Source organism: Bidens hawaiensis, unplaced genomic scaffold, assembly GCF_021521415.1.
Source record: "Bidens hawaiensis isolate Kalapana, Puna unplaced genomic scaffold, B.hawaiensis_p1.1 tig00008566_1, whole genome shotgun sequence".
NCBI classification, from domain to species: domain Eukaryota; kingdom Viridiplantae; phylum Streptophyta; class Magnoliopsida; order Asterales; family Asteraceae; genus Bidens; species Bidens hawaiensis.
This window is the reverse complement of record NW_027491617.1, coordinates 251,568-266,443: the sequence shown is the minus strand read 5'-3', so window position 1 is coordinate 266,443 and position 14,876 is coordinate 251,568. Positions and strand designations below refer to the sequence as shown.

Below are 14,876 nucleotides of genomic sequence, written 5' to 3'. Positions count from 1 at the left end.
GAAACATTTGTGTCAGCATTAACTTTTCCTTCTATGGTGATCAGAACTTTGTATGGGAAGCATGTCATGCAAAACTATGCTCAAATGAAGCAAAACATTCATAAATTGAATGAGTTAACATGTTATTATTTATGTTGTCAAACATATCAAACTCTTTTTCATGATTTAGTACAGAAAAACATAGTTCTTGAATAAAATTCGTCGTTAAAATTTAATGTTTTTCTTTCCTTCTATGGGTTATAAATTGATTGATATATCAATAAAGATAACGCTTATTCAGTATTTAGTATTTAGGTTGAGTGGTCTGAACTAATATTGTATAAGAAGTCTTCTTCCTGAATTCTTTCAATTATACGGCTATGATACTGACAATGAAAGTTTCAATAAAAGGAACGTTTGGGTACGTTTTTGCACGTGCATTTTTTTATTAAGTTAATTTTTATAAAATCATTTTGTTATATAAATAAAATCAATTTATATACACATAGTATAAATACAAATATAAATGTAATACATATTTTTCTTATACGTTATTTAATAATTTTATTTACTTGTAATTTTATAATTTAGATAATCCGTGTGTTACACGGGCTCTAAAACTAATAAAAAGATATTAAAATATGAGATGATTTTACATTAATGGTATTAAAGTTATAAGCTTGTATTATGGTTGTTCTTTAGAGCATTTTGAGTGCATCATTTGACTTGGTTGGTGGTCCAACTCAATTTATAGCATGGTTTTAAAAGTCTCTAGACGAATTCTAAGCGGTTAACTGGGAAATTGAGTGTATTCAAAATACGTTGGAGTACTCAAACATGTTAAATATAAAGAAAATTAATTTTTTGATATTATATATATGTTAAATATCATAAGTTCACTAATACTTTTAACAAAATAGATTAATATCAGTATAAATAAGATAACTATATTTTTAAATACTAAGTTATTTTAAAAAATGCTAATCATTAATTTAAAAAACGATATTTGTTTTTTCAATAACCGGCTAGCTAGATTTGATTCCGGCTGAGGATGGTCGCCTTGATTGATTTTTAATAACTAGACGGAGTTAAAAAAATCGCTTCGACACCATTCCTTGTAGGATTATTAGGGAGTATTCAGCATTGTAAACCTACTTTTACAATATTGTTTTATAGTAACTTTGGGTAAAAATTAATTTGAGAACAATGTACTACTACGCACGTAATTTGTGAAAATTTATTACCTCTAATAACAAAGTGCAATACAATAAAAAGTTTAAATATTTACAAATAAATAGAAAGTAAATAGTAAATTAGCAATAACATAATTTTAGAAGATACTTATTATTATAAGTTTGTTTAATTCTAAGTTTAGAAAGAATGAGGTCTAAGACAAAACTTGCAGCTTTTTGAAGAAAGAGTTATATATGGAGGGTAAAGTTAAAATGTTAAGGGAGATAAAAATGAAAAGTGTGATAAAAATTTGTGATCACACAAAAATTCCTTAAAAAAATTAAAAACAATAAAATAAATCATAACTCAACATATAAACAAAAAATTAAAAAACTAAAATGTTTCAATGCCTTTTGAGTTAAAAAAACCCTCCAAAGAAGACATAATGCCGAGAAAAAAAAACAATAACGAAAATAAACAAAAACATAATGATAAATAAAAAAGTACACAATAAACCGAAAAATATAACACAATACCAAGCAAAATATAACAAACTGTTGAGTAATATAACAAATTATTAAGTAAAAAAAAACACAATGTTAATGAAAAAAATACACAATCAAAGACAATAATAAACAAAAACACAATGATAAACGAAATAATACAATGATATTTTTTTCCAACATTGTGACTTTTTTAGAACGAGCGAGACAGGAGAAGCGTTCTTGTTTTTTTACCTTTTTATTTCCTTTTTAGCTTTGAGTTATGATTTTTTAATTAACTTTTTATATTTTTAGGGGTTTCTTTTGTGTCCACAAATCATATTCTCATTATTCTAATTTTTGTTCTCATTTATAGAATAACACGACCTAATATATAGAGCGAATTGTTAAAATTCAAAGGGAGACAAAAATAAGGAGTGTGAGAAATATAGGACTATACAAGCCGTATAGACATGTGGGGGTTGTGTATGAGGATCACATCCCAAAAGCATAATCAATGATGAAAATAAATAAAAAACACAATGATAAATAACAAGAAACAATGATTTTTTCCCTCGACATTTTTTTAATAACGAGGAAAACTGTTTAAAACATTTTTGTGTTATACCTTTTTTCATTTTTGCATTAAGTTTTGAGTTACTCTTTTTAGGAATTTTTTTTTTGCTACAAATTCTTCTCGTCTTTTCTATTTTCGTCCTTATTTGTAGAATAATCTGACCCAAGATATGCGATAGTTAATACTACTTTCTTTACTCAAATTATTTTAATTGTATGTTATCAATATATATCAAAAGTTAATAAACTCGTTATAAATAATATTCCTTTAGAAAGCATGATATAATTTACAGCTCAATTAATTTTATTTTTATATATTTTTTTAGAATTACAATTTTTTGTATTTAGGCTACCGTACTCTCCAAATTTGGAGAGCTCCGTTGTGTGACATCTGACCCGATCCGACCCGACCCAGGTACCCGTTTCTCTGACCCGATCTCTTTCTTTTATGATTTAATATATATTTATACTTATACTTATAAATAATAATATATACTTCCTTCCCGCCTCTATCTCTCTCTTTCTTTCCGCCGTCCCGTCCCTCTCCTTCTCTCTTTCCGCCTTCTTTTCCCTCTTGTCGCCGTCCCGCCCTTACGCCTTGTTTCCCTCTTTTTCTTCTAACTCTTTGCTTGTCCTTTGGTTCTTCCCGCCTAAGGTTGTCTGCGCAGCTCCACGCGCCAGACCCCTTACAAGGAATCCTGCGTGAAGACCACCTGTTTCAGCGATACGCGAGACGAACTCTTCTCGCAGCGCGCTAAGAATTGTAATTCTTCTCGCAGCGCGCTAAGAACGGTAGTTCTTCCCGCGACGCGCTAAGGATTGTAGTTCTTCTCGCAGCGCGCTAAGAATCGTAGTTCATCCCTCGACGCGCGAAGAATTATAGTTCTTCCCGCGGCGCGCTAGGAATTTTAGTTCCTCCCGCGGCGCGCTAAGAAATGTGATTCTTCCCGCGGCGCGCTTAGAAATGGTAGTTCTTTCCGCGACGCGTTAAGGTTAGTTCTGTCTGCCTTCGCGCTCGCGCTCTCTTGACCTTCTGTGTCTGCCTTCGCGCCTTAGCCTTCTCGCGCTAAACCCTTTGAGTTTTCTTCTGTTTAATCTAGCCGTTTGCTTTTGTGTTGTCTTATCTTTTGTGCTGTTGACCTAATCTGCTTTATGTCTGAAAAGTTACTTTCGGCGCAGCATGCGCACCAACCCCATTGGTTGGCAGAAAAAGTGACTGACATTATCTTTTGAGATCTGCTTTTTCCATGCTTGACCAGTACCTTTATCTGACCCGCCCATGCTTTTTACTGTTCCCTGTCAGCTTTATCTTGCCTCTGCAGCTGCCATATCTTTCCATATCTTTTGCTTTTGGAATCTTTTACTTTTTGAGATCTTTTCCCCTTTTTCTAGGGATTGTGTTCCCTAGGGTTTCTCTATAAATAATAGTATTATTTTTCATAACACATCACACACAAACACTTAATCTCTCCTGTTCTCTTGCCCCTTGCTCTCTCTGCCGCCTCCCTCTCTGCCTCCGTCTTCCTCCCTGTTCTGCCCTGCTTTTCCGGTAATATATATTATATATAATAATTTACTTATTAATTATGCTAACTTATAATCAAGACTTAAAACAAATCATTAAAACAATAATCTTATTTATAGGTTAACTTGTGCTTGTTTAAAGTTGGTTCTTGCTTTATCTTACACCGCATCGTTTATCATGTGAGTAATCTCGTACCTAATCCCTTTTTGCTTTTAATGTTTTGGGATGTTCATGTGTTCATACAAACTTAGAGTCTTAAACTTGTTTATGAACTTTAGTCGCGCAGTATCCCATGTGTTGAGGACGTAGACTTGGCTGTTTATTTGTATGTGTGGATCATTAACCGTCTTGTCGGTCTATTCCGCAGTTTTCATGGTACCATTAGATGAACACGGGAGAACTATCGTTTATGATTTTCTCTTTTGTTTACACATGCACAGTTAGTCTTGTTTGTGAGCTCAATTGTGAGCACTGGCAGTCTTATGAATCTTAGAGTTGGTCCCGATCAGATTACACCCTTGTTGAAAACCAGACATACACATGTTGCGCGCAGATTTTATTGTTATCTATGTATTGTATTAAACTTGATTTCTCACCAACACGCAAGTGTTTGACGTTTATTTTAACACATGTTCAGGGTTGCAGTAGCTGTTTTGGAGCTTGTGGACACATAGGAAGTTTTCTTTATTTTGGACCTAGATTAAAATGTATCAAGACAAGTTATTGCTGTTCGAATATTATGATTTATAATATATTGATTTATGTTATCTTGTGTTTACCCTGCGCGTGCGCGAATGAATGTATTTATTAAATATTGACACCCAATAGTGTCACGAGTAATGAAACAATATGTGGCGCCCCGATGTATAATCCGCCTTTGGTCGGGGTGTTACACGTTGCCCCACTCTGGGCAGACTATGCCGTCTTAACGGGCTCACGCTGACTTTCAGAGTTTGTCTTGAACGTTCCCCTGAGAAACCATACCACTGACTGCCGCTTGGCAGCCGTTGTGCCACCACAAGAGCATAACTCTCTGGCGTAACACACAGTGGGACGAAAATCCAGATAGACTCGGGGTTCAAACTAACAACCTTTGGCACAATGTTATAGTTCAAATCCTTCGTTGCCAATATTAACCCATAGTGACACAAATGAAATTCGAACTTAATTCTCCATTGGAGAACCCAAGGCTTCCACCACTAGGCCGCAAATGAATGATATTTTTTTTTATTTGTATATAAATATTTAATGAAATATTTGAAATATTTAATTATATAATTATTTGCAAAATCAGATATGGTTCATGTTTTGCGTCTTAATTAAATTTCTATAAATAATTACAGAAATATTTAAATAATTTTAAAAGATTTTTAAAATTTTATAAAACTTGACAAAAAAAGGTTAATAAAATGTATATATTGTAAAAGTTAATAATAAATTATTTTAAAAGAAACTAACTTCCCGGCGTGATGGCACATCAACTATTTTTTTAAATACTTATTACATTCTTCAAAATAATAGGTTTTGGGGATTATTAATTAATGTTCACGATTTCATGCGTATACCGGATGATATTGTGTTGGTTTGCCGTTGTAACACACATGTCTTGTTATTATTTAAATATGTCACATTCTTTAAATATGCTTTAGTTACCGAATGATTCTGTGTTGGCATTACCGAATATATTATTTTGTTCAGTTTTGGTGTGGTAAACCGTTACCGATCAAATTTGTGTCGACTCGCAGCCACGCCGCTCGAGTTTTATCAACCAACATCATGTCATTTTAAATATGTTTTTTTAGTTATAAATTAAACGAGTAAAATACTATTATGAGCGTTTAATAATTTATTTTTGGGGTTTATTGTCGTTACTCGTCACATAAACATAATTGATACCAAACTAATTTGTATGGTTGAACCAAATAATTCACTGGCAAAAACATTAGTGTAAGAAGTTCGACTCATTTAATAAAATACAACTATTGTTGTTATAACAAAAACACTTAGGGGTTTGTACTTCAAGATAAAACTCGATTAGAATAGTTAACCTTAACACGGTTTATACAGACTAACTTAGACTCCTTAAGACTTTGTAAAACAAAACAAATAAATTAAATCAAATACACATTTTATCAAGGTATTCAAACATCAAATACATCACATTATCTTCCCTATACTGATACCAGTAATTCGCTGGTATCGTGTCGAGTACCCGATTTTTCATTTTCAAGATGTTGAAGGAAATCCATAACCATCGGGTCCGTCCACGGGCATCCAACGGGATCATTCTCGCCGGCTATCCACCCTAAATGTCCTCCTTTAGGTGTAACTATTAACAAACAATTCGGATTCTCCTAAACAAAACACACAAAATAACCCGTCAATAAACATAAACGCACGCACATACGTTTTTTGTCACGTTATTATGTCGCGTACTACATACCTTGATATCATCGCGTGGTATTGCTTTATCGGGAGCAATAGGGTCATTTCTAGCCTGTATGCAAAGCAAAGGCGTGCGAACATGTTTTATGTAATTTGCACTACACGAATTTTGCAAGTACTCGTCGACTGTCTTGAAACCAAATGATACTTGGGTTAACCCTTCATCATAATCGCGTATCGTTTCAGCATTAGCGGCTAACGGGATATTGTAATCGCCTCCAATGTCTTCAAACAACATAATATGCCTACAAAGAGTAGTTATAAAACATTAAAAAAAATCTATAATATATTCAAAATACATATACATGATGATACAATAGAACAATAATATTACTTCTTTAAAATGCTGCCCAAAGCTTTGCCTAGAGATCTATTATAAATCCTGTTAAATCCCTTACATATGTTTTCATCTGATATAACCAAATCGAACGGATTACACATGAAAACCGCACCAGAAAACCGACTCGCACCAGGCTCCTAAAAGAGTAAAATCCACACTAAATCAATAATGACATCATTGCAAAAAACAGAACAATGTAACATGTTTTTTTTTAATGTTTTCTAACCTTTCCTAAATATTGGACAAGAATGTTGGCTCCCATGGACCAACCAGTACCGTATAGATTCGCGTTTGGGTACCGTGTAACGATAAGATTCACTACTTCATCAAGATCGCCTAAAAATGAAGCGGAATACATCTGCATAAACATAAGATTCAGATTCTATGGGAAGACTGTTTAGGCTCGTTTAGTTATTGAGCCTGAGCTTGAGCCTTGTATGGGAAGCTCGTTTAGGCTTGTTGAGCAACAACGAGCCTCGTGTATTTCTAAATTTTAACTCTTTTGGACTTCGATGTATGAAATTCACACTACACAGAGCTCGAGCAGAGCTTTGTGTCACGGACCAAATATTTGAAGATCGAGATGCTTGAATTGTGTTGAAACGCTTGGGTTTGTTGGCTCGTCCCGGACTTCATCGGGCACGGCCTCAGCTGGAAAGAAGGCGTACATGCCTAGTCGTGCTTGCGCAACGAATGCATCGCTGGTTGCGAGTTGTTGTCGCTCTCCTGATGAGTCCAAGGCAGGATCAAACCAGCAGACCCTGATCATGAGCGGACCGATTGGCTTGCCTTCAGGCGCCACACGGAGTCAGAGAGGTAATTCCGTGGCATTTGGCTCTTTTAAGGGTACCGGACATGAGCTCTAGCCGGGCTTAGGCTTGTTTACGGTTTTTCAAAATATATAAAAGTAATTAAAAATGTATATAAATTAATTTAATAAATAAGAAACAAGCCAAGCTCGAGCTATAGCAAAAGAGCTCGAAACGAGCCTAGTTGAGCTCGGGCTCAGCTCGTTTACAACTTTAGATAAAACTAGCAAATTAATGATGATAAAAAATCAGTTACTATCAAGATATTCAAACTAAAGATAGAATAACGACTAACAAACAACCTTAACGATAAAATGCAAATCAAATAACAAAAGTATTATAAACTCGGCTAACTAGGAACCTGAGGTGTGGTAACGGGACTGTTTGCGCAGCCACGGCTGTTGAAAACCACCACACGCCACCCGCTATTTCTTGCCCTCACCAGCATATGCCTAACATATGAATCATCACTTCCTCCTGTTAAACCAGGCTGCACATGTAATTCGGGCAAAATTAATAGGGATTAAGACATGCAAGCCACTCGGAGCGCCTTATTATAAGCTCGAATTGAGCCGAACTTAAACAAGCTTACGCCTAACATACACTTGTTTAATAAACAAGCATGTGCCAAAGCTTCTCATGTCAGGCTCAAGCTGGCTCACGAGTCTATAATATATATAACTTGTATTAATATATTAAATATATATTTTTATACCAATTATTATTACATATAGCATTATCATAAATATAAGTAAATAATAATATCAAGTAGTATATAAAAGTTAAAATTGAAATATGTAGTAAAAAGGTATAAATATAAGTAAATAATTAATGAATAATAAAAAGTCGTGCACGAGCCGAGCACGGGATTAAAAACTATTCACGAGCCAACCTTGAGCTTTAGAAATACATATTGAGTCTGAAAAACTACTCGCGAGCCAAGTTCGAGCCTAGAAAGGTGTGCGCGTGAAAGCGAAAAAACCAATCTGAAACCGAAAATTTCTGAACCCAAACAAAAAACGACGGTTTGGTTTTTTGTTTTTTTTTCTTTTTAAAAGCTGATTGCCCAAACTTACGGTTCGGTTTTGGTTTTGCATGTAATAAAACCGAAAAAACCGAACCTCAAATCGAATTTATAGATTTTCAATTTTTTTAGTAAAGAATTTATTAAATAATCAATTCAAATAATATAGCCCAAACGTATAATAACCGATTACTTATTAATTAACAAAATATACGAGAGCCAAATTAATTATTTCGGGCCCCAACATTTTTTCCTCCCAAAACTTTTTAAGCTCAAACGGCAAAACAAAAACCGAAACTATATCATTTTCAAAAATTCAAAAACCGAAAGTTTAATTTGTAGTTCGATTTGAACCCAAAACCAACCCAAACCAAACCGTTCACACCCAAGAAATTAATAATTAGCGTGCAAAATATATGAGAGCCAAATTCATTATTTTGAGCCCCAAACTTTTCAGGCTCAACTAATAAAACCGAAACCGAACCCAAAACAAAAACCGAAAACTACATCATTTTCAAAAATTCAAAAACCGAAATTTTGATTTTTAGTTCGATTTTAACCCAAAACCGACCCAAAACAAACCGTTCAAAATTCAGGTAGTCAAAACAGGTACCGACAAGTAATAACAAAACCGGGGTGTTATCCGGCAAGTTACGGGCATCACCGGAGACCCAATCAAGTGCAACAGTGCCATCATCTCGTGTCCTTAAACACTCACGTTTCAGTTTCACATCAGGTACGGTTCTAAACAAAGACGCGAATATTGTCTCCACGTGGCAGTTAGTCCCAAGTACTGGGAAGTGGTTGTACGGTCGGGTGATGTGAGTGTTGATGACTGGACAGTATGTGTCACGTGCGCCACCTAGGACTTCGAGAGACTGGTGGTGGTGTTTGGTGGTGACGTCAAGTGGGAGGGTGGATGACATCATGGGACGGAGGATGACGTGTGGTTGTCGGAGGAGTGGTGAGTTGTGAGTGGGTGAGACGGGTGAATATTGTGTCCATTAAGTTTTGGAGTGTGGTGAAGTGTTGTGACTTGTGGTCCTTTAAAGTCACATGAGCCAACTCATTTGTCAATGTTATAGTCGCTGACAATGTTTGTAAAAATCGATAGTCGGACGATAGGGTGAGGACTAGCGATTGATCGAAACTAATCGGATCGAGTTTAAATATATAATTTTCAATTATATATATACATATATATACAATAATTTTAAATTTTATACATACTTAAACATATTTTAGCCAGAACTTGGTTTCAAAATCTCGCTAAAAACTGCTGATTTTTTATGGGATCTCAGTTAGATATGAGCTTAAACTTAAATTGCTTACACACTAGAGGTCCAGACCTAATGAAGGTCGAATTTGAACTTGAATTGTTTTCGGACGAAGCCAACCCGATTCGTTTTTCCAAGCAACCTTTCAATGGGTTTCGAGATTTTGAATAATAAACCCCCAAAAAGCAAAAACTAGGTTTGAAAAGTTTGGGCCTTGCCAAAAATTCACGATCCGAAATTTGGATTTTTACTACTCGACCCTACACATGGTGTACGGGTAGGGTAGACATTTAAGTACTAAAACCTGTGCCGGAATCGGACTCGATTTGTACTCGGTAGTACCCGAAAATCGAAACCGGGTTTTTCATATACTCGATTTATACCCGAATTATCCAAAAATATACCCCAAAAAAGTGCAGCCCTTTAAAAATCCTAATCTATAAATGAAAATCTTTTTTTTTTATAAATTAGGTATTCAAAATTTCAAATACCTGGTTTTATACCCAACCCGATGCATAGAGCATGGTTTTATATATAATATCGGGACCCGAACCCGACCTACCCGATTTATGCACCTCTACTTCAAGGTTTTGTACTAAAAAATAAAGATGATTAAGTGAATTAACGACCTGTCAATAATCCAAATTATCGTGTAAAAATGTTTGGGCGTTGGTGTTGGGCCTGTTAAAGCAAAAGGCCTAAAGATGTCCATGTCACTTTCGGTACGTGAGAGAGAGAAAAACAGAAATGTAATCATCGTCATTGTTATCATCATCATTGATTGTTCGAGTATTATGTAGTGGAAATTAATCAAATTAATAAATAATAATAATAATAATAATCGATTCACCCCTACGCTTTATGCCTTGTACAAATCCCCCAAGTATAAAATTAAAACCACTCAATCACTCACCGTGCTAATTAAGAGGTTAGGTTATGGTGTGTATAAAATTAAAATTATTAGGGCTAACAAATAGAACCAGTAGGAGGAAGCTTGTTATTATTATTCTGATTTCGCTCCTGCTGCTGTTCAATTACTCATTGCTGTTCGCCGTTGGAAAGACCGACGGAGGCGGTGTTGATGCGGTGTTCTGGATCACCGGCGGTGGATTTGGCGGTGGCGGTGATGGTTACGGATCTCAATCCAATGTCGGAATCGCTATCGCCATCACGCTTGTGGCCGGTCTCGCCGTCATCGTTTACTCGAATAGGTAAAATGATATAACACTTCAATTGTTGTTGTTGATAATTTAATTTAATGATTTGAATAGATGTAGTTGTTACATATATAGGTTTAGTAGTTATGCGTTTGGATCAAATACAAATAGAATTAACGTGCTAAGCATACGAATGACAAGAGTAATTATGCTAACCGAAGAGTACTTTACTTAGTTTCTTGAATAGATATATAGAATTAGGTAAAACAACATCGCTTCGATTGTTATTGAAAGTTGAAACCCTAAGTTCTTATTTGAATAGATATAGATTTAGTAGCTATGTGTTAGGATCAAATACAAATAGATTTCGCGGTTTAAGCATCTAAATAAATAACTAGGGTTATTATTATGCCAACACTTTTACTCGTTGCTGAACCATATGCAATTGTTCCTAATTATTACTCTAGCTCAAAATTGTAGAGTACTCTAGTTTTTTTATGTTTAGTAGATTAATTTCAATTGTGGCGGATCACTTGTAAATATATGGAAAGATGTCTCACAACAGAAACATGTATCAACAGCACTCTGGCATAGTTACACTTTGTCTGTCGTTTTCAAACTTGTCACTTTGACATTGCCGTCGACATTGAGGATTTGTTTGCGATCAGTTCAATTAGTTGTTGCTTCTCCGTCATCATCCTCACTAATTTCTACGTCTAGTTCAGTTCCTCATCCATTCGTTTTGGTTTTATTACGCGAGAAACACGAGAGCAAACTGATTTTCGTATGTGAGGCGCAAGATTTTTATATATTTTTTATATGTATCTCGTAGGTTTATAGCTATAAATAAGCTTTATAATGGATTTAGTATGTAATTAACTTGCATATACAACCTAAAATGCATATTTTTTGTCTAAACATGACCCGTGTACAAAAGGTGCACGCCTTAAAGTGTTTATATGTCTAAAATCGCGCCTCACGTGCCATTTCTGGACCTTGGTCTCTTTGTGTAGGCAAAAGCGACAAGGCCATCGACTTGTACTGCTTCGTGCTTCGGTGCGCTTAAGGCACACTGATTAAAACCAAGAGCATCGATCTCCAACTAATATCGTTGCTCCATAAAATGCATTAATTAATCTCTTGTTTCTTTACATCTTTGGTCCAAACACCTACCTTTAACCATATACTGTACTGTTCTTATCGTACCTGTTTCTATTTTTTTTCTTCTGGTGAGATTATGTCTGCATTTTTCCTGAACTCTTAAAGAGTTAATCCAACACTTTATAACCTTAGGAGTTGTGATTGTTTTTAATTACTTTACTTCAAGCTAGATTTCTGCAGTTTTATAATATTATTGGCAACTCCTTGTTACTTTTGTTAAACTTGTGGTTTCATATAATGATTTAACTTTCATGTGTTATTGTGTTGTAGGGGCCACCTGCAATCACCTTGGTCAAGAAGGAGAAGAAAACATGCTCTTCAACCAAAACAATGGAAACATTTATTTGATGAAGATGGAAGGCTATGTGACGGTGGACTGATATTCTTGAAGAAAGTTAGAAGTGGAGTATGTACTTACCTTAGCATAAATAGCTAAATATGTTTTATGTTATTTGATTTTATATATTTATGCAGGGTGTTCATCCTAGTATAAGAGCAGAAGTTTGGCCATTCCTTCTTGGAGTGTAAGCACCTAAAACCTGTCATACTATATTGTACTGAGTTGTATTGTTATAAGTTATCATGAAGTATGTCTATAGCCACTTAAGATTGTATGATTAGTGTATCTTTATTGTCTAATCTGTCTTTGTTTTGCTTTGATGTCATTTTTAAGATTTCTTTCGTCCTGTACATTGAAATGCTTGTAGGCTGATTATTGTTACATCTTAGTATGTATGGCTGACTTGGTTTACAGTTATTTGCTGTTTTACGTATTGCTATCTTAACACGTATGGAGGCCTGTGTTTGTTTTATGTCAAAACATGTGTCTCTTCATAACTCACGCATTTTGTAACTGTGTGACATCTGTTTTGTTGTATAGAACATTTAGCATTTTAGTCTATGCCTTCTTGTAAATGTACCCTTATATATTAATATTATTTTGTTTGTTTTGATATGAAATCTGAGCTAGACATGAAATGTGTGTGGGAATTAAAGCTAACTTCGTTAACAGCTTGTGTGATTCTACATTTCACACATACGAGTGAATACTCATATTGTCTAAAAGCACGATTCTTTTCTTTCTTGCAGCTATGATCTTAAAAGTTCAAAGCAAGAACGGGACGCTTTGAAAACTAAGCATAGGTGTCTAATCTCTCTCACCTCTATGAAATCGTCATTTCCACATTTTTTTTTAAAATAGCAAATTATATGTGTATAATTTTTTGGCAGGAAAGAGTATGATAAGCTGAGGAAACTGTGCCAGTTAACTTACAAACTTCGTGATAAAACTACACAGATAGAGGAAACTTGTGAAAACAACAACACCGACAAAGATGATGGTCAAGTTCTAGACCCTTCTTCATGTTCAAATCAATCAGACGATCTTAAACCATGTGACGGTAGTGAAATCACTTCCAAAAGTGAAACGGAGTCGTCTGATTGCGACTCTTCTGAAGAAGCTGATGACATGCAACCTGAAAAACTCTTTCAAAAAACCGACTTCACTTTCACCATCACAGGAAGTAATACCTTAAATCTATATAGGTCAGAGAGTTACGCCACATGGCAACGAATCATTCGCCTGGACGCCATCCGTGCGAACGGCGAATGGATCCCTTACTCACCATCTCAAGCATCCGTCGATTCAACAAAAGCAATCGAGTTAGCCGAGAGTGTATGCCTCAAAGACTATAGTCATCTAGAAGCATGTAGAATCTTCCACGCTGCACGTTTAGTTTCAGTTCTCGAAGCATATGCGTTATACGACTCGGAAATCGGTTACTGTCAAGGAATGAGTGATTTACTGTCACCAATCATATCAGTCGTTGAAGAAGACAGTGAGGCCTTCTGGTGTTTTGTCGGGTTCATGAAGAAAGCCCGCCATAACTTCCGGCTCGATGAGGTTGGGATCAGGCGACAGTTAAACCTCGTGTCGAAGATTATCAAAGGAAAAGACAGTCATCTGTACCGTCACCTGGAGGAGATGCAGGCGGAGGATTGTTTCTTCGTGTACCGAATGGTGGTAGTTCTATTCAGGCGGGAGCTTAACTTTGAACAAACACTGTGTTTATGGGAGGTAATGTGGGCGGATCAAACCGCTATTCGAGCGGGTATTACGAAACCGGATGGGGAGAGAGTGAGTGTGCGGGCCCCACCTACGGATGACCTGTTGCTGTATGCAATAGCTGCTTGTGTATTGCAGAGGAGAAAGGAAATAATAGATAAGTTTAGCAGCATGGATGAGATACTAAGGGAGTGTAATAACTTGGCTGGGCATTTGGATGTTTGGAAGCTTTTAGACGATGCTCATGATTTGGTGGTAAAACTTCATGACAAGATTTAGGTGTCGATCTAAACATTGGTTCGGTTTTGAATAATATTTGTCGTCAACTGTTGCGCCCCGCTCTCGATGAGTGATGGTGGCTTTTTCCTATAATGTGTCAACATCTCGACGTCGATGACGAGGTAATGCTGTTATATCTGTTTTCAGTTGTAGAGAATGTTGTATTTTTTTTTATTAAATGTTATTCTCATTTGAATTGAAACACTAGCTTATTTTACTTCAGAGAAATGATCTCCATTTGATTGTAAGTATAAAACTTGACCACTTTGTTTATTCTGTTATTAGTTTAAACACGAACAGTAAGCAACTCGAATAATATCATGAGACGAACCATAAGCAACTGCGGTTGATTATATTATTACATTGTCCAAAGCTAATAACAAAATTGAACTCTAGCTTAAGAAGCTAAAAACTTCATACAAACAAGAGGTTTAATTTTCGCCAAAGCGAGAACCGAGGCTGATCGGGTCCACATACCTTCACCACAAATCAAACCCGAAGCAACCGCGGGAACCATTGAATCAACCTCCTTAGCATTGACCTTTTGCCAAACAAAATAATCTTTTCCAATATCAAACGCGTTG

General features: G+C 35.5%; 2 protein-coding genes across 2 annotated transcripts; one reads left to right on the top strand and one right to left on the bottom strand.

Annotated features, from left to right (window-relative positions):
- Positions 1-5,753: 5,753 nt before the first annotated feature.
- Positions 5,754-9,379, bottom strand: LOC143529508 (embryogenesis-associated protein EMB8-like). Its single transcript, XM_077025285.1, has 6 exons — positions 8,971-9,379; positions 7,691-7,819; positions 6,747-6,878; positions 6,515-6,657; positions 6,179-6,425; positions 5,754-6,089 (listed from the first exon to the last, which is right to left on the bottom strand). Exons 1-6 carry the CDS (start codon positions 9,280-9,282, stop codon positions 5,907-5,909), a joined length of 1,146 nt encoding a protein of 381 aa, XP_076881400.1. The 5' UTR covers positions 9,283-9,379; the 3' UTR covers positions 5,754-5,906.
- A 1,074-nt stretch (positions 9,380-10,453) lies between these two features.
- Positions 10,454-14,551, top strand: LOC143529542 (rab GTPase-activating protein 22-like). Its single transcript, XM_077025314.1, has 5 exons — positions 10,454-10,841; positions 12,219-12,354; positions 12,423-12,472; positions 13,038-13,091; positions 13,179-14,551. The coding sequence occupies exons 1-5, from the start codon at positions 10,567-10,569 to the stop codon at positions 14,290-14,292; spliced, it is 1,629 nt and encodes a 542-aa protein (XP_076881429.1). The 5' UTR covers positions 10,454-10,566; the 3' UTR covers positions 14,293-14,551.
- Positions 14,552-14,876: the final 325 nt, after the last annotated feature.